Below are 21006 nucleotides of genomic sequence, written 5' to 3' on the forward strand. Positions count from 1 at the left end.
CTCACCTGGGGGGCAGCTCCAGGACAGCCCAGGGCCACCAGGAGCAGAGCTGGGGCCACCAGGAGCAGAGTCGGGGCCACCAGGGGCACAGTGGAGGCCACTGAGAGCAGTCAGGGCCACCAGGGGCAGAGTTGGGGCCACCAGGGGCAGAGCCGGGGCCACCAGGGGCAGAGCTGGGGCCACCAGGGGCACAGTGGGGGCCACCAGGGGCAGAGTTGGGGCCACTGAGAGCAGTCAGGGCCACCAGGGGCAGAGCCGGGGCCACCAGGGGCACAGTCGGGGCCACCAAGGGCAGAGCCGGGGGCTGCCCCACTGCTGGCAGCCAGGACCCCATCCCCAATTCGGGTCCCCACCCTCGGTCTGAGCCCCCCATCCCTGCTCGGGACCCCCATCCTCAGTTGGAGCCCCCCATCCTTGCTCCGGACCCCCATCCCCATCCTGGACCCCCATCCTGGACCCCCATCCCCGTCCTGGACCCCCATCCTGGACCCCCATCCCCGTCCTGGACCCCCATTCTCGTCCTGGACCCCCATTCTCGTTCTGGACCCCCATCCCCTGTCCAGCCCCAGGCCCCCATTCTCATTCTGGACTCTGATCCCTGATCCGAGCCCCCCTCCCCAATTCCGGGTCTCCATCCTCATTTTGGACTCTCCTTCTGGTTTTGGACCCCCCATCCTCACTCTGGACCCCCATCCCCAATTCCGGGCCCCCATCCCCCATTCCGGGCCCCCATCCCCAATTCCGGGCCCCCTCCCCCTGTGCAGCCCCCGGCCCCTCATGGCTCCAGGTCCCGGGACAGCCTCAGCAGCTCCTTCTGGCTGTCGATGGCCCTCAGGTGCTGCAGGTAAGCCCAGGTGCACACGGGGCTCCTCACGCTCAGGGACTGCTCCGAGCCTGGGGGGGGGGGGCTGCGATCAAAATTGGGGTCCCCCCATCCCCTCATCCCATCCCTGCATTTATGGGATCAAAATTGGGGTCCCCTCATCCCATCCCTGCATGGGGGGATCAGGGTTGGGGTCTCCTCCATCTCCCCCCCCCCTCGGATCCCCCCCGTGTCACCCCAAAACCTGCCCAGCACCCCCAGGGCTGGCTCAGGGATCCCCCCAGGGATCCCCCCCTCAATTCAGGGAACCCCACAGAGATTTGGGGGCGCCCCTGGGCCGGGATTGGGGTGGGATTGAGGAATCACAGGACAGGGATTGGGGTGGGATCGTGGAATTTTGGGGTGGGATTGGGGTGGGATTGAGGAATTTTGGGGTCGGGATTGGGGTGGGATTGAGGAATTTTGGGGTGGGATTGAGGAATTCCAGTCGTACACGTGGAGATCCTCACGGCCTTGGCGTCCTCGGGCCGGTGCGGGGAGCGGGTCCGGAGCGGGGACAGCGGGGCTGGGGGGGACACAGAGAGAGAGGAGGGGGCTCAGTCCTGTCCCCAAAGGCTCAGCTTTGTCCCCAAGGGCTCGGTCCTGTCCCCAAGGTCTCATCCCCGTCCCCAAGGTCTCATTCTTGTCCCCAAAGGCTCAGCTTTGTCCCCAAGGGCTCAGCCCTGTCCCCGAGGGCTCAGCCCTGTCCCCAAGGGCTCAGCCCTGTCCCCAGGGTCTCAGCCCCTCCCCAGGGCCTCATCCCTGTCCCCGAGGGCTCAGTTCTGTCCCCAGGGTCTCATCCCCCTCCCCAGGGACCCCCCAGCCCCCTCCCCACCCCCTCCCCAGCACTCACCGTGTGCGTGGCCCCGGCAGCGCTGCAGGACCCGCACGGTTTTGGCCATCATGTGCTGTGGGTGAGGCACGGGGGGGTCACCTGGGCCCACCTGGACCCCCCCAAAAATCTCTGTCCCTGCCGCGGCTGCGCCCACCCGAGCTCAGGGCTGCGCCAGGGGCCGCCCCTCACTCACCATCTTCTCGAAGTTGATGAGGTTCTCGGCCAGGGTGCGATTCCCCTCGTGGATGAAGGTCATGTCTGGGGTGGGGGTTTGGGGGTCACGGTGGGGTCCCCCAGGAGGGCTGGGCACACCCAGAGGGTCCCCAAAACCGGGCACCCACCTTTGAGCAGGAGGGGCACGAAGGGGATGATGGGGGGGCTCAGCTTGGCCACGGCCAGGCGATAAACGCGGTGATTCCACGATGGGTCCTGGGGACACGGGGGGACACGGGGGGACACGGGGGGACATGGGGGGACATGGAGGGACATGGAGGGACATGGGGGGGACATGGGGGGGACATGGGGGGGACATGGGGGGACATGGAGGGGACAGGGGGACATGGGGGGACACGGGGGGGACATGGGGGGGCTCAGCTTGGCCACGGCCAGGCGATAAACGCGGTGGTTCCACGATGGGTCCTGGGGACACGGGGGGGCATGGGGGGACATGGGGGGACATGGAGGGGACATGGGGGGACATGGAGGACACGGGGGGGACACGGCGGGGACAGTGGCACCTCCTCCCCCCATTGCTCCGGGGGCAAATCCCACTGGGAAGGGGGACAAGGGGAAGGAAAGGGACACGGGGTGGGAGGGGGACACGGGACAGGAATGGGGACACGGGACAGGAATGGGGACACGGGACGGGGACACGGGACAGGAATGGGGACACGGGACGGGAATGGGGACACGGGACAGGAATGGGGACACGGGACAGGAATGGGGACACGGGACGGGGATGGGGACACGGGACGGGAATGGGGACACGGGACGGGGATGGGGACACGGGACGGGAAAGGGGACACGGGACGGGAATGGGGACACGGGACGGGAATGGGGACACGGGACGGGAATGGGGACACGGGACGGGGGGGCTGCACTCACCAGCATCCTCTCCAGGGCCGAGTGCAGCTTCCGGATCTTGTGGGGCAACATCTGCACAGGGACAGGGGCAGGGCTGGCACCCCCTGTCCCCCCCCAGGGACCCCCCGGCTGTCCCACCCCCCTGTCCCCCCCTGTCCCCCCCGTCCCCTCGCTGTCCCCTCGCTGTCACCTCCCAGGTCTTGGCCAGCCGGGTCACGGCCGTGTTGCTCACACCGAACATCACCGCGAAAAAAGAATTCAAATTCTTCTGCTCCTTGAGGCTGCAGCGGGGGGGACGGGGACGGGTCAGGGACAGGGACAGGGACGGGGACGGGGACAGGGAGGAGACAGGGACGGGTCAGGGATGGGGACAGGGACGGGTCAGGGACAGGGATGGGACGGGGACAGGGACAGGGAGGGGGACAGGGAGGGGACAGGGAGGGGACAGGTCAGGGACAGGGATGGGGACGGGAACAGGGAGGGAGACAGTGACAGGAAAGGGACAGACAGGGACAGGGATGGGGACAGGGATGGGGACAGGGAGGGGACAGGGACGGGGACGGGGACAGGGAGGGGACAGACAGGGACAGGAAAAGGGAGAGGGACATGGGATGGGGACAGGACAGTGACAGTGACACTGACAGTGACACTGACAGGACAGTGACAATGACACTGACACTGACAATAACACTGACACTGACAGTGACACTGACACCGACAATAACAGTGACACTGACAGTGACACTGACAGTGACAATAACAGTGACACTGACAGTGACAGTCACTCACTGCGCCGCCAGTTTGATGAATTTGCGCAGGAGCCGCGCTCGCCGGCCCAGCTCGGGGCACAGGCACAGCTCGGTGGCCACCCAGAACTGCAGCTCATTGAATCGCCGCAGGACCCGCGCCAGGTTGGCCGTGGCCACCTCGTGGGACTTGTGCGGGCCCACGATGTAGTGAATCATCTCCACCTGCGACAGGCGGCAGGTGAGGGCTGTCCCCACCCCCCGAACCCCCAAATAACTCCTCGAATCCCAAAACCCCTGAGTCCCCGACCCCCCAAATCCCCAAACCTCTAAATCCCCGAACCCCCAAGCCCCCAAATCCCAAACTCTCAAACCCCTAAATCCCCAAACCCCCAAATCCCCGAATCCCCAAACCCCGAACTCCCAAACCCCCAAATCCCTGAACCCCGAACTTCCAAACCCCAAATCCCCGAATCCCCGAACCCCCAAATCCCCGAACACCCACACCCTGAATCCCCAAACCCCCAAATCTCCAAACCCCAAATCCCCAAACTCCCGAACCCCCAAATTCCCAAATCCTCGAACCCCGAACCCCCAAATCCCCGAACCCCCCCCGCTCCCGCGGTCCCACACCTGGTGGATGCTCTTGAACAGGTTCCAGTCGTAGTCCGTGATGTGGCTGGCGAGTTCCTTGGAGCTGATCAGGTCCAGCGTGTCCGAGGAGCCGGTCTGGGGGCCCAGCTGCTCCGGGTGGGGGGTCTGGGCAGGGGGAGAAGACCCCAGACCCCTCCTGAACTCAGCAAACCCCGCGGGGTCCGGGGATGGGCACCCCAAAACCGAGACATCAGACTCCCCCACCCCCAAACTGAGACACCGAACCCCCAAACTCTCACCCCAAAACCGAGACATCAAACTCCCCCACCCCCAAAAACGAGACTCCAAACCTTCCAAACCCCCAAACCCGAGACATCAAACCCCAAAACCGAGACACCGAACCCCCAAACCCCTCTTTGGGGGGCGGTCTCCCCACCCCGGACCCCCCCCCCCCGCCCTCACCAGGTTGCCCAGCTCGTCCCTGGTGGCCACGAAGAGCCTCTCGTTGAGGCCCAGGGCTGTGAACACCCCCACGGCGTCCGGCGGCAGCAGCGCCCGCTCTGAGCGAGGGAGGGACGGGAGGGGACAAAGCCGGCTGGCCACGGTGACAATGCCACCCCCGAGGGGGCCACCTCACCCCGGCACCACCCCCCCACCCCACCCAACCCCACCCGCCCAGGGCCAGCGCGATGGCAAGGGACAAATCCCGGGGATGTCCCCAAGGGAATGTCCCCATGGGAATGTCCCCAAGGGAATGTCCCCACCAGGAATGTCACCATGGGAATGTCCCCAAGGAATATCCCAAGGGAATTTCCCTATGGGAATGTCCCCATGGGAATGTCCCAAGGGAATGTCCCAAGGGAATGTCCAACAGGGAATGTCCCACCGAGAATGTCCCCAAGGGAATGTCCCCAAGGAATGTCCCACAGCAATGTCCCCAAGGAATGTCCCACCAGGAATGTCCCCACCAGGAATGTCCAACCATGAATATCCCAAGGGAATGTCCCACTGAGAATGTCCTAAGGGGAATGTCCCCAGGGAATATCCCAAGGGAATGTCCCCATGGGAATGTCCCACCAGGAATGTCCCCAAGGGAATTTCCCAAGGGAATGTCGCCAAGGAATATCCCAAGGGAATTTCCCCATGGGAATGTCGCCGTGGGAATGTCCCACCAGTAATGTCCAACAGGGAATGTCCCCAAGGGAATGTCCAACAGGGAATGTCCAACAGGGAATGTCCCACCGAGAATGTCCCCATGGGAATGTTCCCAAGGAATATCCCAAGGGAATTTCCCCATGGAAATGTCCCCACGGCAATGTCCCCACGGCAATGTCCGACCAGGAATGTCCCACCAGGAATGTCCCCACGGCAATGTCCCCACGGGGACCCCCCTCACCTCCGGCCGAGTTCACCTTGACCAGGACGTGCTCCCGGTCCCGGTCCCGGTCCCGGCCCAGCCGCGGCTCCAGGGCCCGCAGGACGTCCCGGACCGAGGCGTTCACGGGCAGCACCGACACCAGGCACGAGTGGTCAGCCCTGAAGATCTCGTAGGGCACTGGGAAGGGACAGAAGTGACCTCGGTGTCCCCAGGAGGGGCTGGACAGTCCCCACGGGGCGGGCAGTACCTTTGTCGTGCGCTCTCAGGGCGCAGGTGCTGTCCAGGGTCGCCTCCTCGGGGTTCCCGAGCCAAATTCCCGAACTCCGAGCCTGGGGAAGGTGGGGCACAGGGGTGGCCCCAACCTGTGGGGTGTCCCCGAAGGGCAGAGGGGACGCGGAGCCTGCCCTGTCACCGCTCAGGTGAGGGGGGTCCCTACCTTGGCCTGGGGGGAGGCGCTGCCGTCACCGTTCTCCAGCCTGGGGAGGGGGGAGAGGGAGGATGGAACCGCCGGGAACGGAACCGGGAGCGGCCACAGCGGGGTTCGGGTCACATTCCCGGGGTTCGGGTCACATTCCCGGGGTTCGGGTCACATTCCCGGGATTTTGGGTCACCCCCAGAGGTTTGGGTCATCCCCGGGATTCGGGTGACCTTCGGGGTTCGGGTCACCCATCGAGGTTCGGGTCACCCCCTGGGATTTTGGGTCACCCCTCGAGGTTTGGGTCACTTTCGGGGTTCGGGTCACTCTCCGGGATTTTGGGTCACCCCCAGGGGTTCGGGTCACCACTCGAGATTTTGGGTCACCCCCGGGATTCCCGGGCCACCCCCGAGCCCCCCCTGTGTGTGACACCCTCCCTACAGCCGGGACCCCACACCTGAGGGACACTTGGAGACACCTGAGGGACACTTGGGGACACCGGGGGGACACCTGGAGACACCTGAGGTACACTTGGGGACACCTGGGGACACCTGAGGGACACTTGGGGGACACTTGGGGCACTCACCCTCGCGGTCGCCGCCTCTCCTGGCCCTGCTCCTGGCCCAGCCCGCCCAGTTGGGGGTCCCGGCTCGCCAGGTCCGCCAGGTTCTGCGGGGACAGGGGGTGCGGGGCTGAGCTCGGGGCTGTCCCCGCGCTGTCCCCGCGCTGTCCCCGCGCTGTCCCCGTACCTGCAGCAGGGCCGTGGTGCTGCGGTCGCCCTGCAGCAGCCGCCCGTAGAGCAGCACCCACTGGCTCACGAGGCGCAGGATTTTGCGCCTTTTCCGCAGGGAATAAGCGACCTTGTCCTGCTCCGAGCCCTCCAGCGGCTCCGCGCGGAAACTGGGACCAGTCAAGGGCACCAGTGACACGGGCACGGGGGGCAGGGACCACCAGGGATGTCACCCCGGGACTTGGGGGTGCGCCCAAGAGCCCGAAAATGGGGTTTGGGGCTCCCCAGGAGGGGACAGGGACGGCGCTGAGCGTGTGGCAGATCCCCCAGTATCCCCCAGTATCCCCCAGTATCCCCCAGTAGAAGGATACTGGTGCAGCAGGGCGCGGCAGAGCTGCGAGGTCGGCATGAACACGGTGTAGGTGAGCAGGAAATCCCCCAGCAGCGTGTCTGGAAGGGACCAGGACATTGTCACCTCTGTCCCCAAGGCCCTGGGGACACGGGCACCGCAGCCCGGGCTGTCCCCAGCGCAGGGCGGGGACAGATTTTTGTTCCTAAACCCCTCGGGAGGGGCTGGATCGGTGCCGGGGGTGGGGACGGGGTTGGCGGGGGATGTCCCCAAGGCAGCTCCGGTGACACCGGCTGGCATTTGCGACACGCTGGGGACATCTCCTGGCTCGCTGCTTTCTCCTCTCCCAAGGCGGAGCGACACCGAGAGGCGGCCCCGGAGCTGCCGCCCTCTCCCGGCCTCGCGTTTTTTTGGGGAATTTTTTGGGGGAATTTTTTGGGGCTTGGACACCCCTGCCTGTCCCCAGCGCCATCTCCGGGTGGCTTTGGGGCTGTCCCCGCCACTTGGGGACACCCGCACGTACCCACGGGGTCGTGGAGGGTGGCATCGAGCCGCATGAACTCCAGCAGGTGCTCCAGGATCTTCTCGGGGGTCCCGGCCATCACCAGGTACCTGCTGGGGACACCGGAGCGGTGACACCGAGGACACGGTCACGGGGGTGACACCGAGGACACGGTCACGGGGGTGGTGGCACCGAGGACACGGTCACGGGGGTGGTGGCACCGAGGACACGGTCACCGGGGCGGGGGTGGTGGCACCGCGGGGTGGTGACACCGCTCCTGTCCCTTTGTTCTGCACCAAAAGTGACCCAAGGGAGGATGGAAAGGGCGGAGGGGGCTGGGAGGGGACAGCGACAGGGACAGAGGGACAGGGATGGGGACAGGGATGGGGACAGGGATGGGGACAGGGATGGGGACAGGGATGACACCTGCCATAAGGGGACAGGGATGTCACCTGCTGCTCAGGGGTCAGGGACAGGGACAGGAATGTCACCTGCCATAAGGGGACAGGGACAGGAGTGTCACCTGCTGTGAGTGGGCCAGGGATAGAGGTGTCACCTGCCACCAGGGAGACAGAGGTGTCACCTGCTGCTCAGGGGACAGGGACGGGGCTGTCACCTGCTGTGAGTGGGACAAGGACAAGAGTGTCACCTGCCATAAGGGGACAGGGACAGAGCTGTCACCTGCTGCTCAGGGATCAGGGACAGGAGTGGCACCTTCTGTGAGTGGGACAGAGGTGTCACCTGCCATAAGGGGACAGGGACAGGAATGTCACCTGCTGTGAGTGGGACAGGGACAGAGCTGTCACCTGCTGTGAGTGGGACAGGGACAGAGATGTCACCTGCCACCAGGGAGACAGAGGTGTCACCTGCTGTGAGTGGGACAGGGACAGAGCTGTCACCTGCCATAAGGGGACAGGGACAGGGTTGTCACCTGCTGCCCAGGGGACAGGGACGGGGCTGTCACCTGCTGTGAGTGGGACAGGGACAAGAGTGTCACCTGCCATAAGGGGACAGGGATGGGGACAGAGCTGTCACCTGCCATAAGGGGAGGGGACAGGGACAGGGTTGTCACCTGCCATAAGGGGACAGGGACGGGGCTGTCACCTGCTGTGAGTGGGACAGGGACACGGGTGTCACCTGCCATAAGGGGACAGGGATAGGGACAGGGTTGTCACCTGTTGCCCAGGGGAGGGGACAGAGCTGTCACCTGCTGCTCCGCGCCGAGGCCGCGTGGCCGCCGCCCCCCTGCAGGTCCTTCTGCAGCACCAGCACGACCTTGCCGTGCTCCTTCAGCCGCACCGTGTTGGCCTCCACGTCCTGGGGGCCGGAATTCCCAAAAATTCCCAAAAAAATCTCCCCAAAACTGAGCCCCCCATCCCCCCCTGGGGGGTGTTCCTGGATCAGCCCGGCCGGAATTCCCAAAAATTCCCCAAAAAATCTCACCAAAACTGAGCCCCCCATCCCCCCCTGGGGGGTGTTCCTGGATCAGCCCGGCCGGAATTCCCAAAAATTCCCAAGAATTCCCCAAAATTCCCCAAAATCCCCCAAAATTCCCCAAAAAGCCGCCCAAAACTGAGCCCTGGAAGGGGAGGGGCGATCCTGGATCAGCCTGGCCAGAATTCCCGAAAATTCCCGAAAATTCCCCCAAAATTCCCCCCAAACCGCCCAAAACTGAGCTCTAGGGGTTGATCCCGGATCAGCCCGGCCGGAATTCCCAAAAAATCCCAAAAATTTCCCAGAAATTCCTAAAAAAATCCCAAAAATTCCCCAAAAATTCCCCCAAAATTCCCAAAAAATTCCCCAAAAAATCCCCAAAAATTCCCAAAAATTCCCCAAAAATTCCCAGCAATTCCCCAAGCCCCGGCGCCACCTTGAGGATGCGGTTGAAGTCGCGCTTGTCCACGCGCAGGAAGTGACAATTGTCCTCGCGCAGGAGGATGGTGGCAGCGCGAGGGGCGTCATTGACCAGGGCCAGCTGCCCAAAATCGTCCCCTTCGTGCAGGGTGGCCACCAGGCCCTGGGGACAGCGGGGGGACAGCGGGGGGACACTGAGGGGACATTGGGGTGGCACTGGGGGGACATTGGGGGAACAGCGAGGTGACACTGGGGGACATTGGGGTGGCACTAGGGGGACATTGGGGTGGCACTAGGGGGACATTGGGGTGGCACTAGGGGGACATTGGGGTGGCACTGGGGGGACATTGGGGGGACACTGGGAACACACAGGGGGTGGCACTGGGGGGACATTGGGGGGACACTGAGGGGACATTGGGGTGGCACTGGGGTGTCCCCAGAGTTCAGGGTGGCCACCAGGCCCTGGGGACAGCGGGGGGACAGCGGGGGGACACTGGGGTGACACTGGGGGACACTGGGGTGACACTGGGGGTGACATTAGGGACACACAGGTAACATTGGGATGACATTGGGGGGACACTGGGGACACACGGGGGTGACATTGGGGGACATTGGGGTGACACTGGGGGGACATTGGGGACACACAGGAGGTGGCACTGGGGACACACAGGGGGTGACATTGGGGGTGACACTGGGGTGTCCCCAGCGTGTCCCCCCTCCTTGGGGACACACAGGGGGTGACACTGGGGACACACAGGGGACACTGGGGTGACATTGGGGGGACACTGGGGACACACAGGGGGTGACATTGGGGACACACTGGGGTGACACTGGGGTGACACTGGGGTGACATTGGGGTGGCACTGGGGTGACACTGGGGTGTCCCCCCTCCCTGGGGACACGCCCACCTTGCCGTGGGTGACCACGTTGACCGAGCCCTTCCAGATGATGAACCAGGAGGTGCCTTTGTCACCCTGGCTGAACACTGGGACAGCGCCGGGAAAAACAGAAAATTGGGGAAATCAGAAATTGGGGAAAATCAGAAATTGGGGAAAATTCAGAAATTGGGGAAAATCGGAAATTGGGGAAAATCAGAAATTGGGGAAAATCAGAAAATTGGGGAAAATCGGAAATTGGGGAAAATCGGAAATTGGGGAAAATTCAGAAATTGGGGAAAAAAGGGGGAAATTCAGAAATTGGGGAAAAATGGGGGAGAAATTAAAAAATTTGGGATCAGCTTCTGGGGGAGGAAGGGAAAATCCAGAATTTTGGGAATGACTCGGGTGTTCCCAAAGGGGAAAATTCACAATTTTGGGATGGGTTCCGGTGTTCCCAGAGGGGGAAATGCAGAATTTTGGGACGGGGCCCCCCCGGCACTCACGGACGGTGCCCGCGCGTTGGTGACCCTCGAACATGAGCACGGCGGCCAGCTCCCGCTTCACCTGCGACAGCCACGGGGACAGGGACGGGGACAGGGACAGGGACAGCTCTGTCACCTCCCCAGGACAGGGGACAGGGACAGGGAGAGGGGACAGGGACAGCTCTGTCACCCCCCGGGACAGGGACAGGGACGGGGACAGGGACAGCTCTGTCACCTCCGGGACAGGGACAGCTCTGTCACCTCCCCAGGACAGGGGACAGGGACAGGGGACAGCTCTGTCACCTCCGGGGACAGGGACGGGGACAGGGACAGCTCTGTCACCTCCGGGGACAGGGGACAGGGACGGGGAGAGGGGACAGGGACAGCTCTGTCACCCCCCGGGACAGGGACAGGGGACAGGGACGGGGACAGGGGACAGCTCTGTCACCTCCCCAGGACAGGGGACAGGGACAGGGAGAGGGGACAGGGACAGCTCTGTCACCCCCCGGGACAGGGGACAGGGACGGGGACAGGGGACAGGGGACAGCTCTGTGACCTCCCCGGGACAGGGGACAGCTCCGTCACCCCCTGGGTCAGGGGACAGGGACAGCTCTGTCACCTCCTCTGGGACAGGGGACAGGGACAGCTCTGTCACCTCCCCTGGGACAGCTCTGGACGGGACGTGATGGGATCAGGAGGATTTGGGGACAGGGGGACACCCGCAGGATTTGGGGACAGGACGGGACGGGATTCAAGATTTGGGGACACCCCGGTTCCCCAGGATTTGGGGACAGGGAAGGACTTGGGGACAGGAATGGGATTCAGGATTTGGGGACAGGGGACACCCGCAGGATTCGGGATTTGGGGACAGGGGAGGATCTGGGGACATGGGACACCCCAGTCCTGCAGGATTTGGGGACAGGACAGGATTTGGGGACAGGGGACACCCGGACCCTGCAGGATTTGGGGACAGGACGGGACGGGATTCGGGATTTGGGGACAAGGGGAGGGTGGCAGGACAGGACGGGATGGGATCAGGAGGATTTGGGAGCAGGGGCGACCCCGACCCCGCAGGATTTGGGGGCGGGATGTGATGGGATTCGGGATTTGGGGACAGGGGACACCCCGACCCTGCAGGATTTGGGGACACCCCTGTCCCCCAGGATTTTGGGGACACCCCTGTCCCCCAGGATTTTGGGGGGGCACACACCGAGTTGGAGAGGTGAGCCACGGCCTTGATGTGCAGCAGCTCCTCAAAGATCAGCTCCAGCTCGTCCTGGGTGCGCTGGGCAGGCCTGGGGGGGTCCAAAAAGAGTCCAGAACATTCCGAATGAGCCCAGAAAAAAAGAGCCCAGAACACCAAGAGTGAGCCCAGAAGGTCCAAGAAAAACCCAGAAGGACCAGAAAGAGCCCAGGAGGTTAAAAACAAAAAGCCCCGAAGGTCTAAAAAAATCCAGAATGTCCAAGAAAAGCCCAGAAGGTCCAGAAGGTTAAAAAAAATTGCCCAGAAGGTCCAGAAAGAGCCCAGGAGGTCCCAGCTGAGCCCAGAAGGTCCCAGAATGAGCCCAGAACACCAAGAATGAACCCAGGAGGAGCCCAGAAGGTCCAAGAAAAGCTCAGAAGGTCCCAGAGGAGTCCAGGAGGTCCAGAAGGAGCCCAGGAGGAGCCCAGGAGGTCCCAGGTGAGCCCAGGAGGTCCCAGAGGAGCCCAGAACACCAAGAATGAGCCCAGAAGGAGCCCAGAAAGTCCAAAAGGAGCCCAGAAGGTCCAAAAAAAAGCCCAGGAGCCCCCAGAGGAGCCCAGAAGGTCCAGAATGAGCCCAGAACACCAAGAAGGAGCCCAGGAGGTTAAAAAAAAAAAGCCCAGAAGGTCCCAGAAGGAGCCCAGGAGGTCCAGAAGGAGCCCAGGAGGTCCCAGAGGAGCCCCCAGAAGGTCCCAGGAGACTCCAGAGGAGCCCAGGAGATCCAGAATGAGCCCAGAAGGAGCCGAGAAGGTCCCAGGAGGAGCCCAGAAGGTTCAAGAAGGAGCCCAGGAGGTCCCAGGAGCCCCCAGAGGAGCCCAGAAGGTTCAAGAAGGAGCCCAGGAGGTCCCAGGAGCCCCCAGCCTCGCCCCCCAGCCTCGCCCCCCAGCCTCACCCCCAGTCTCGCCCCCAGCCTCGCCCCCCGACTCACGGCTTGCGCAGGGCCGTGGCCAGCAGAGCGTCGGGGCCCAGCTGGGCCAGGACCCCCAGGGCCTCCTGCAGCTCCTCGGGGTCCCGGGGACCCCCCCCCCGCTCGGGGCTGGGCTCCAGCTCGGCCAAGCGATAAAACTGCGAGTCCTTGTCCTGGAAATGCCACTCCTGCCTCACTGCGGGGGGACAGCGGCGTCGGCTGGGCTGGGACCCCCGGGACCCCCCCCGGGACCCCCGGGACCCCCTGGGACACCCCGGGACCCCCGGGACCCCCCCGGGAACCCCGGGACATCCCCTGACACCCCGGGACCCCCGGGACACCCCGGGATACCCCCCGGGACATCCTGGGACCCCCCGGGATACCCCCCGGGACCCCCTGGGACCCCCCCGGGACCCCCTGGGACCCCCCGGACACCCTGGGACATCCTGGGACCCCCCGGGACACCCCCGGGACACCCCCCGGACCCTCCTGACACCCCGGGACCCCCGGGACATCCCCCGGGACACCCTGGGATATCCTGGGACCCCCTGGGACCTCCCCGGGATACCCCCGAGACACCCCCGGGACCCCCTGGGACCCTCCTGACACCCTGGGACCCCCCGGGACACCCCCCGAGACACCCTAGGACCCCCCCGGGACATCCTGAGACCCCCCCTGAGACCCCCAGAACCTCTCCTGAGACTCCCAGAGACCCCCAAAACCCCCCTGAGACCCCCAGATCCCCCCCAGAACCTCCCAGAACCTCCCCAAAACCCCCCCTGAGCCCTCAGAGCTCCCCCTGAGCCCCTCCTGAGCCCCCCAGGACCCCCCCGGAGCCCCTCCTGAGCCCCCCAGGACCCCCCCCCGGAGCCTGTCCGGGCCCCCCCGAGCCCCCCGGCTCTCACCGTGGGTCAGGACCCCGCTGTCCAGCAGCACCTGCCCGATGCCCACGGCCTGGCCCCGGCTCTGCACAGCGCCCGAGCTCAGCAGCCAATCCACCAAATCCCTCCCCGAGCAGCAGCGCCTGGGGGGCAGCGAGTCAGGGACCCCCAGACCCCCCGGGACCCCCCGGGACCCCCCTGAGACCCCCCTGAGAGCCCCTGGGATCCCCTGAGACCCCTCTGAGACCCCCGGGACCGCCTGAGACCCCCTGAGAACCCCCAGAACCACCTGAGACCCCCCTGGGACACAGCGAGTTAGGGACCCCCGGGACCCCCCGAGACCCTCCGGGACCGACTGGGATCCCCCTGAGACCCCCCGGGATCCCCTGAGACCCCTGAGAGCCCCTGGGATACCCAGAGACCCCCGAGACCCCCCGGGATCCCTTGAGAGACCCCTGAGACTCCCTGGGATCCCCTGAGACCCCCGGGACCCCCTGGGATCCCCAGAGAGCCTCTGAGACCCCCAGAACCACTTGAGACCCCCCTGGGACACAGCGAGTGAGAGACCCCCCAGGGCAGGACCCCCGAGACCCCCGAGACCCCCAAAAGGACACAGGAAATGAGAGACCCCTCTGAGACCCCCCAGAGACACCTCTGAGACCCCCAGAACCCGCTGAGACCCCCCAGAACCCCCTGATAACCCCCCCAGAACTCCCCTAAAAGCCCCCCCAGAGCCCCCCAAAGCCCCCCAAAATCCCCCAGATCCCCCCCGAGCCCCCCGGACCCCTCGCCCCCCTCACCGGTGCTGTCTCAGGTGATGTTTGTGGTCCCGGATGAGGCCGGGCCGGGCGCTGCTCAGGTGGGCGAGCAGGAATTTCCCCGCTCGCCAAATTTTCTCCGAGGATGCCTTGGGGGGGGGCAGGGGGACACGGGGGGGAGGGGCTGGGCTGTCACTTGTCCCCAAAACGCCCCGAGGTCGCCATTGGCCACTCCGGGAACGGGAGAGCCCAAGGAGTGACCGGCCCAGAGATGGTGGGGATGTGGGGCTGCCCCACAGAATATCGGGGGGCTCCAGCCCCATAGAATATCGGGGGGCTCCTGCCCCATAGAATATCGGGGGGTCCCAGCCCTATAGAATATCGGGGGGTCCAGCCCCACAGAATATCGGGGTCTCCTGCCCTATAGAATATCGGGGGGCTCCAGCCCTATAGAATCTGGGGGGGGCTCCTGACCCCACAGAATATCGGGGTGTTCCTGCCCCACAGACTCTGGGGGTGTTCCTGCCCCATAGAATATCGGGGTGTTCCTGCCCCATAGAATTTTGGGGTGTTCCTGCCCCCCTGACCCCCCCCAGACCCCCCAGATCCCCGCCCCCCCACCTGGCCGACGCTGTGTCCATAATCCGGGCCGGATTCGGGGTCCAGGAGCGGGGTCTGGAAAATCGGGGGGGGAGGGGGGGAGGGGGAGGGGGGGTTGGTGGCTGGGGGGGCTCTGCTGTGCCCCTCCCCCACCCCCACCCCTCACCCCACACACCCGGGGGGGCTCCGGGCACCCCCAGAGCGGCCCCAGCGCTTCACCGGGGGAGGGGGGGGCAGCCCCCAGAGCCCGGATCCTGAACCCAAAACACAAATCCTGAACCCAAAACCCAAATCCTGAACACAGAACCCAAATTCTGAACCCAAAACACAAATCCTGGACCCAGAACCCAAATCCTGAACACAGAACCCAAATCCTGAACACAGAACCCAAATCCTGAACCCAAAACCCAAATCCTGAACACAGAACCCAAATTCTGAACCCAAAACACAAATCCTGGACCCAGAACCCAAATCCTGAACCCAAACCCCAAATCCTGAACACAGAACCCAAATCCTGAACCCAAAACCCAAATCCTGAACCCAGAACACAAATCCTGAACCCAGAACACAAATCCTGGACCCAAAACACAAATCCTGAACCCAGAACACAAATCCTGGACCCAAAACACAAATCCTGAACCCAAAACCCAAATCCTGGACCCAAAACACAAATCCTGAACCCAGAACACAAATCCTGGACCCAAAACCCAAATCCTGGACCCAAAACCCAAATCCTGGACCCTGAACCCAAATCCTGAACCCAAAACCCAAATCCTGAACACAGAATCCAAATCCTGAACCCAGGACACAAATCCTGAACCCAGAACACAAATCCTGAACCCAGCACCAAGTTCTTGAATCCAGAACCCAAATCTTGAACACAGCACTCAGAACCTGAACTGAACCCCCAAATCCTGAACCCAAAACCCAAATCCTGACCCCAGCCGACAGTTCCTGACCCCAGCCCCTCTGGGGTTCCCTCTGGGTTTTCTGCAGCTCGGCGGGAGAGCGCCCAAAAAGCGGCGGCTCCGGGGATCGCCCCGGGATCTGCGGGGTCACCTCGGGAATTTCGGGGTCGCCCCAAGGTTGTGACACCACCCCTGACCTGTCCTCGATGTCCCCAAGGCAGGGACACGGCTCCTGGCCTGTCCTCGGTGTCCCCAAGGCAGGGACACGGCCCCTGGCCTGTCCTCGATGTCCCCAAGGCAGGGACACCATTCCTGGCCTGTCCTCGATGTCCCCAAGGCAGGGACACGGCTCCTGGCCTGTCCTCGGTGTCCCCAAGGCAGGGACACCGCCCCTGACCTGTCCTCGATGTCCCCAAGGCAGGGACACCATTCCTGGCCTGTCCTCGATGTCCCCAAGGCAGGGACACGGCCCCTGGCCTGTCCTCGATGTCCCCAAGGCAGGGACACCGCCCCTGACCTGTCCTCGATGTCCCCAAGGCAGGGACACCGCCCCTGACCTGTCCTCGGTGTCCCCAAGGCAGGGACACCGCCCCTGACCTGTCCTCGGTGTCCCCAAGGCAGGGACACCGCCCCTGACCTGTCCTCGGTGTCCCCAAGGCAGGGACACCATTCCTGACCTGTCCTCGGTGTCCCCAAGGCAGGGACACGGCTCCTGGCTGTCCTCGATGTCCCCAAGGCAGGGACACGGCTCCTGGCTGTCCTCGATGTCCCCAAGGCAGGGACACGGCTCCTGGCTGTCCTCGATGTCCCCAAGGCAGGGACACGGCTCCTGGCTGTCCTCGGTGTCCCCAAGGCAGGGACACCACCCCTGACCTGTCCTCGATGTCCCCAAGGCAGGGACACCATTCCTGGCTGTCCTCGATGTCCCCAAGGTTGTGACACCGCCCCTGACCTGTCCTCGGTGTCCCCAAGGCAGGGACACGGCTCCTGGCTGTCCTCGATGTCCCCAAGGCAGGGACACGGCTCCTGGCTGTCCTCGGTGTCCCCAAGGCAGGGACACCATTCCTGGCTGTCCTCGATGTCCCCAAGGCAGGGACACCGCCCCTGACCTGTCCTCGATGTCCCCAAGGCAGGGACACGGCTCCTGGCTGTCCTCGATGTCCCCAAGGCAGGGACACGGTGACTCAGGCGCTCTGCAAACTCAGGCGAGCCCCGTGACGGCTCCGGGCAAATGTTTGCCATGGGAGCCGGGAGGCGGCTCCGGGACACGGAGCTGCTGCGGGGACACCCGGGTGGCACCACAGAGGTCGCTGTCACCCGTGGAGGCACGAGAGCGGTGTCACCTCTGGGTGCAGCCGGTTCCTGTCACCTCTGGGTGCAGCCGGTTCGTGTCACCTGTGTGGGTCCAGGTCAGCGCTGTCCCGGTGCCCAAAGGGGCTCTGCTGTCCCCCAGGTGAGGGGGCAGCTCCTCAGAGCCCGGATCCTGAACCCAAAACCCAAATCCTGAACCCAAAACCCAAATCCTGAACCCAAATCCTGAACACAGAACCCAAATCCTGAACACAGAACCCAAATCCTGAACCCAAAACCCAAATCCTGAACACAGAACTCAAATCCTGAACCCAAAACCCAAATCCTGAACCAAGATCCCAATTCCTGAACACAGGACACAAATTCTGAATCCAGAACCCAAATCCTGAATCCAGCACTCAGATCCCAAACCCAGAATCCAGAACCCACGTCCTAAACCCAGCACCCAAAACCCCCAATCCCCCCCGTCCCCCGTCCCCCCCCCAAAATTCGGAGGGTCCCTGATCCTGATCCCATCCCGGGGGTCCCTGATCCCATCTCGGGGATCCCCAATTCCCATTCCGGGGGTCTCTGAGTCCGGGCCAGCAGAGGCTGCGGATGGGCGAGGACTTTCTCCGGAGCCGTAAATCCCGAAATAACCGCGCTTGTTTTCCTCGGGAATCCCAAACAAAAGCGGCCGCGAGCGCGGAACGGCCGCTCCGGCGGCCTTGGCCGAGCGCCCGGAGCTGCCGGAATCCCGGAGAAAAGCAGGATCCAGGCTCGTCCCGTGGGCAGGAAGATGGAAAAGGCAACTCCTTAGGAAACTGCTTGGAGCCGCGCCGTGACAGCGAGGGGGGATTTAGGGGTCCCTGGGTGCTCCAGGGAGGAGTTTTGGGGATAACGGGAGGGTTTGGGTGATTCCAGAGCACCCCCCGGGAAGGAGGAATCGGATCCTGGGGAGGGATTTTTGTGTCTCCCCGGGCTGGCTCCGTGCCACAAGGACAGAGCTCGCAGCCGGTTTTGGTTCTGGATTCAGGAATTTGGGGGGCTCGGAGACCCCTGGATGGGGTTTGGAGATCCCCGGGTGGGGTTTGGAGACCCCCGGGATGGGGATCGGAATGTCCCCCCAGAAATGGCCCCCCGGGAATGGCCCCCCGGGAATGGCCCCCCGGGAATGTCGCACCAGGAATGTCCTGTCAGGAATGTCCCCCCCGGGAATGTCCCCCCAGGAATGTCCCACCAGGAATGTCCCACCAGGAATGTCCCACCAGGAATGTCCTTCCTGCTGGGATGCGCCGCCGGGCACCTGGCACCGGGCTCGTTTCACGCCTGGCCGCTCGTTCCGCTCGGCTCCGCCCGGAGCTCAGCTCACCTGGAGCCTCACCTGGCCTCACCTGGCCCCTCGTGCCCTCACCTGGCTCCCTGCACGCCTGGATTCACTCCCTGTACCCTCACCTGGTTCCTTCCTCCCTCACCTGCACGCCTGGCTTCACTCCCCGCTCCTTCACCTGGCGCCCTGCACGCCTGGATTCGCTCACCTGGCGCCCTCCACGCTTACCTGGCGCCCTCCACGCTCACCTGGCTCCTTCCACCCTCACCTGGCTCCCTGCACTCCTTCCCCTCCTCTGATCCCCGAATTCCCGGTGCTGGGGAGACCCCCGACTCAAATCCATCCGTGGATTTTGGACACGCTCCCCCCACTCCCCAATCTTCCAGAGAATTCCCAGGATTCGGGACACGCTCCCCCCACTCACTCAGAGAAGATTCCCGGAATTTGGGACACACTCCCCCCACTCCCCCACAGGAGACCCCCAGGATTTGGGATATAATTCCCCACTCACCCACAGGAGACCCCCAGGATTTGGGACACTCCCCCCACTCACCCACAGGAGACCCCCAGGATTTGGGATATAATTCCCCACTCCCCCACAGGAGACCCCCAGGATTTGGGATATAATTCCCCACTCCCCCACAGGAGACCCCCAGGATTTGGGATATAATTCCCCACTCACCCAGAGGAGATTCCCAGGATTTGGGACACTCCCCCCACTCACCCAGCGGAGACCCCCAGGATTTGGGACACTCCCCCCACTCACCCAGCGGAGACCCCCAGGATTTGGGACACTCCCCCCACTCCTCCACAGGAGACCCCCAGGATTTGGGACACTCCCCCCACTCACCCAGAGGAGACCCCCAGGATTTGGGACACTCCCCCCACTCACCCAGCGGATTCCCTGGATGCGGGGCAGGCTCCCCCCGGCCCCCTCCAGCCGCACCTCGTAGCTGGAGCTCCGGAACAAGTGCATCCTCCTGAGCCGCGCCGAGATCCGCGCTCCGTCCGCACCGGGACCCCCGGGGGGCTGCGGGGGGGCGGCGGCGCCGCCGATTCCCGGTTCCGGCCCCGCTGCCCCCGGCCCCGCTCCGCTCCGAGCCCCCGGCCCGGCCCCGCTCTCCTTCATGCGGGGGGGAGCGAGGCCATGGCGGCCACGGCCCCGGGGCGGCTCCTGGGGACGGGAACGGGAACGGGAAAGGGAACGGGAATGGGAGCGGGAATGGGAAAGGGAACGGGAGCGGCTCCCCGGGACGGGAATGGGAAAGGGAACGGGAATGGGAAAGGGAACGGGAATGGGGCCGGGAGCGGCTCCCCGGGACGGGAATGGGAAAGGGAACGGGAATGGGGCCGGGAGCGGCTCCCCGGGACGGGAATGGGGCTGGGAATGGGAACGGGGCCAGGAGCGGCTCCTGGGGATGGGGACGGGAACAGGAACGGGAATGGGAGCGGCTCCCCGGGACGGGAACAGGAACGGGGCCAGGAGCGGCTCCTGGGGACGGGAATGGGAGCGGGAATGGGAGCGGCTCCCCGGGAGCGGGGACGGAACCGGGCTGGGGAGCGGGGACGGGGAACGGGAACGGGGCCGGGTTCGGGAGCCGCTCCGGGGAACGGGAACGGGAAATGCTCCCCGGGACGCGAACAGGAACGGGGCCGGGCTCGGGAGCGGCTCCCCGGGACGGGGCCGGGCTCGGGAGCGGCTCCTCCGCCGCCGCCGCCGCCGCTCCGGGCCCGCCCCGGGCTCGGGAGCTCCGCCCGTGGCCCCTCCCCGGCTCCCACGGCCCCGAATCGCGACCCCGAGGTTTGGGGGAACCCCCGAACCCCTCGCTGAGCCATGGGGGGGGGGCCCCCCGGGACCCCCAAAACCCCCTGGTTTGGATTTTGGGGGGTCCCGCAGGGAGAGGCGGGGGTTGGGGGCGTCACAAGGGGGTCCCCCCGCCCAGCCTGGGGGGGAAAACAGGACCAGGAGAGGCTGGGAAAGGAGGGGGGATTGTACTGGGAATGGTTTGGGCTGGGACTGGTTCATAGTGGGAATGGTTTACTCTGGGACTGGTTCATACTGGGAATGGTTTACTCTGGGACTGGTTCATACTGGGAATGGTTTATGCTGGGACTGGTTTACACTGGGAATGGTTTGTATTGGGACTGGTTTATACTGGGAATGGTTTACTCTGGGACTGGTTTGTACTGGGAATGGTTTACTCTGGGACTGGTTTATACTGGGAATGGTTTGGGCTGGGAATGGTTTACTCTGGGACTGGTTTATACTGGGAATGGTTTACTCTGGGACTGGTTTGTACTGGGAATGGTTTACTCTGGACTGGTTTATACTGGGAATGGTTTACTCTGGACTGGTTTATACTGGGGAGGTGCCCCCAGCC

General features: G+C 64.3%; 1 protein-coding gene across 2 annotated transcripts; it reads right to left on the reverse strand.

Moving 5' to 3' along the window:
• Nucleotides 1–744: 744 nt before the first annotated feature.
• Nucleotides 745–19754, reverse strand: RAPGEF3 (Rap guanine nucleotide exchange factor 3). 2 transcript variants are annotated; one of them, XM_088180707.1, is made up of 27 exons: nucleotides 19518–19754; nucleotides 15119–15172; nucleotides 14540–14646; nucleotides 13764–13882; nucleotides 12880–13054; nucleotides 11919–12003; nucleotides 10730–10790; nucleotides 10257–10333; nucleotides 9365–9511; nucleotides 8702–8811; nucleotides 7516–7607; nucleotides 7015–7093; nucleotides 6663–6813; nucleotides 6500–6582; nucleotides 5935–5974; nucleotides 5746–5827; nucleotides 5517–5675; nucleotides 4583–4680; nucleotides 4160–4285; nucleotides 3570–3751; nucleotides 2971–3061; nucleotides 2802–2852; nucleotides 2039–2126; nucleotides 1891–1955; nucleotides 1716–1770; nucleotides 1317–1388; nucleotides 745–894 (listed from the first exon to the last, which is right to left on the reverse strand). In XM_088180707.1, exons 1-27 carry the CDS (start codon nucleotides 19752–19754, stop codon nucleotides 776–778), a joined length of 2805 nt encoding a protein of 934 aa, XP_088036833.1. In that variant the 3' UTR covers nucleotides 745–775. The 2 variants fall into 2 exon arrangements, with proteins under 2 accessions (XP_088036833.1, XP_088036834.1); XM_088180708.1 differs by having other exon boundaries at nucleotides 7516–7604; nucleotides 19518–19654.
• Between the last annotated feature and the right edge of the window lie 1252 nt (nucleotides 19755–21006).

This window comes from Sturnus vulgaris, chromosome 30, assembly GCF_052056855.1.
Source record: "Sturnus vulgaris isolate bStuVul1 chromosome 30, bStuVul1.hap1, whole genome shotgun sequence".
Lineage (NCBI taxonomy): Eukaryota > Metazoa > Chordata > Aves > Passeriformes > Sturnidae > Sturnus > Sturnus vulgaris.

Excerpts from the sequence above, each read along its gene's own strand:
- RAPGEF3 (XM_088180707.1), bottom strand. The coding sequence starts at position 19,754 with ATGAAGGAGAGCGGGGCCGGGCCGGGGGCTCGGAGCGGAGCGGGGCCG. Across the intron at positions 7,094-7,515 it reads CACCCTCCACGACCCCGTGG|ACACGCTGCTGGGGGATTTC; the intron begins GTACGTGCGGGT and ends GGTCCCTTCCAG. Across the intron at positions 3,752-4,159 it reads TGTTCAAGAGCATCCACCAG|GTGGAGATGATTCACTACAT; the intron begins GTGTGGGACCGC and ends CGCCTGTCGCAG.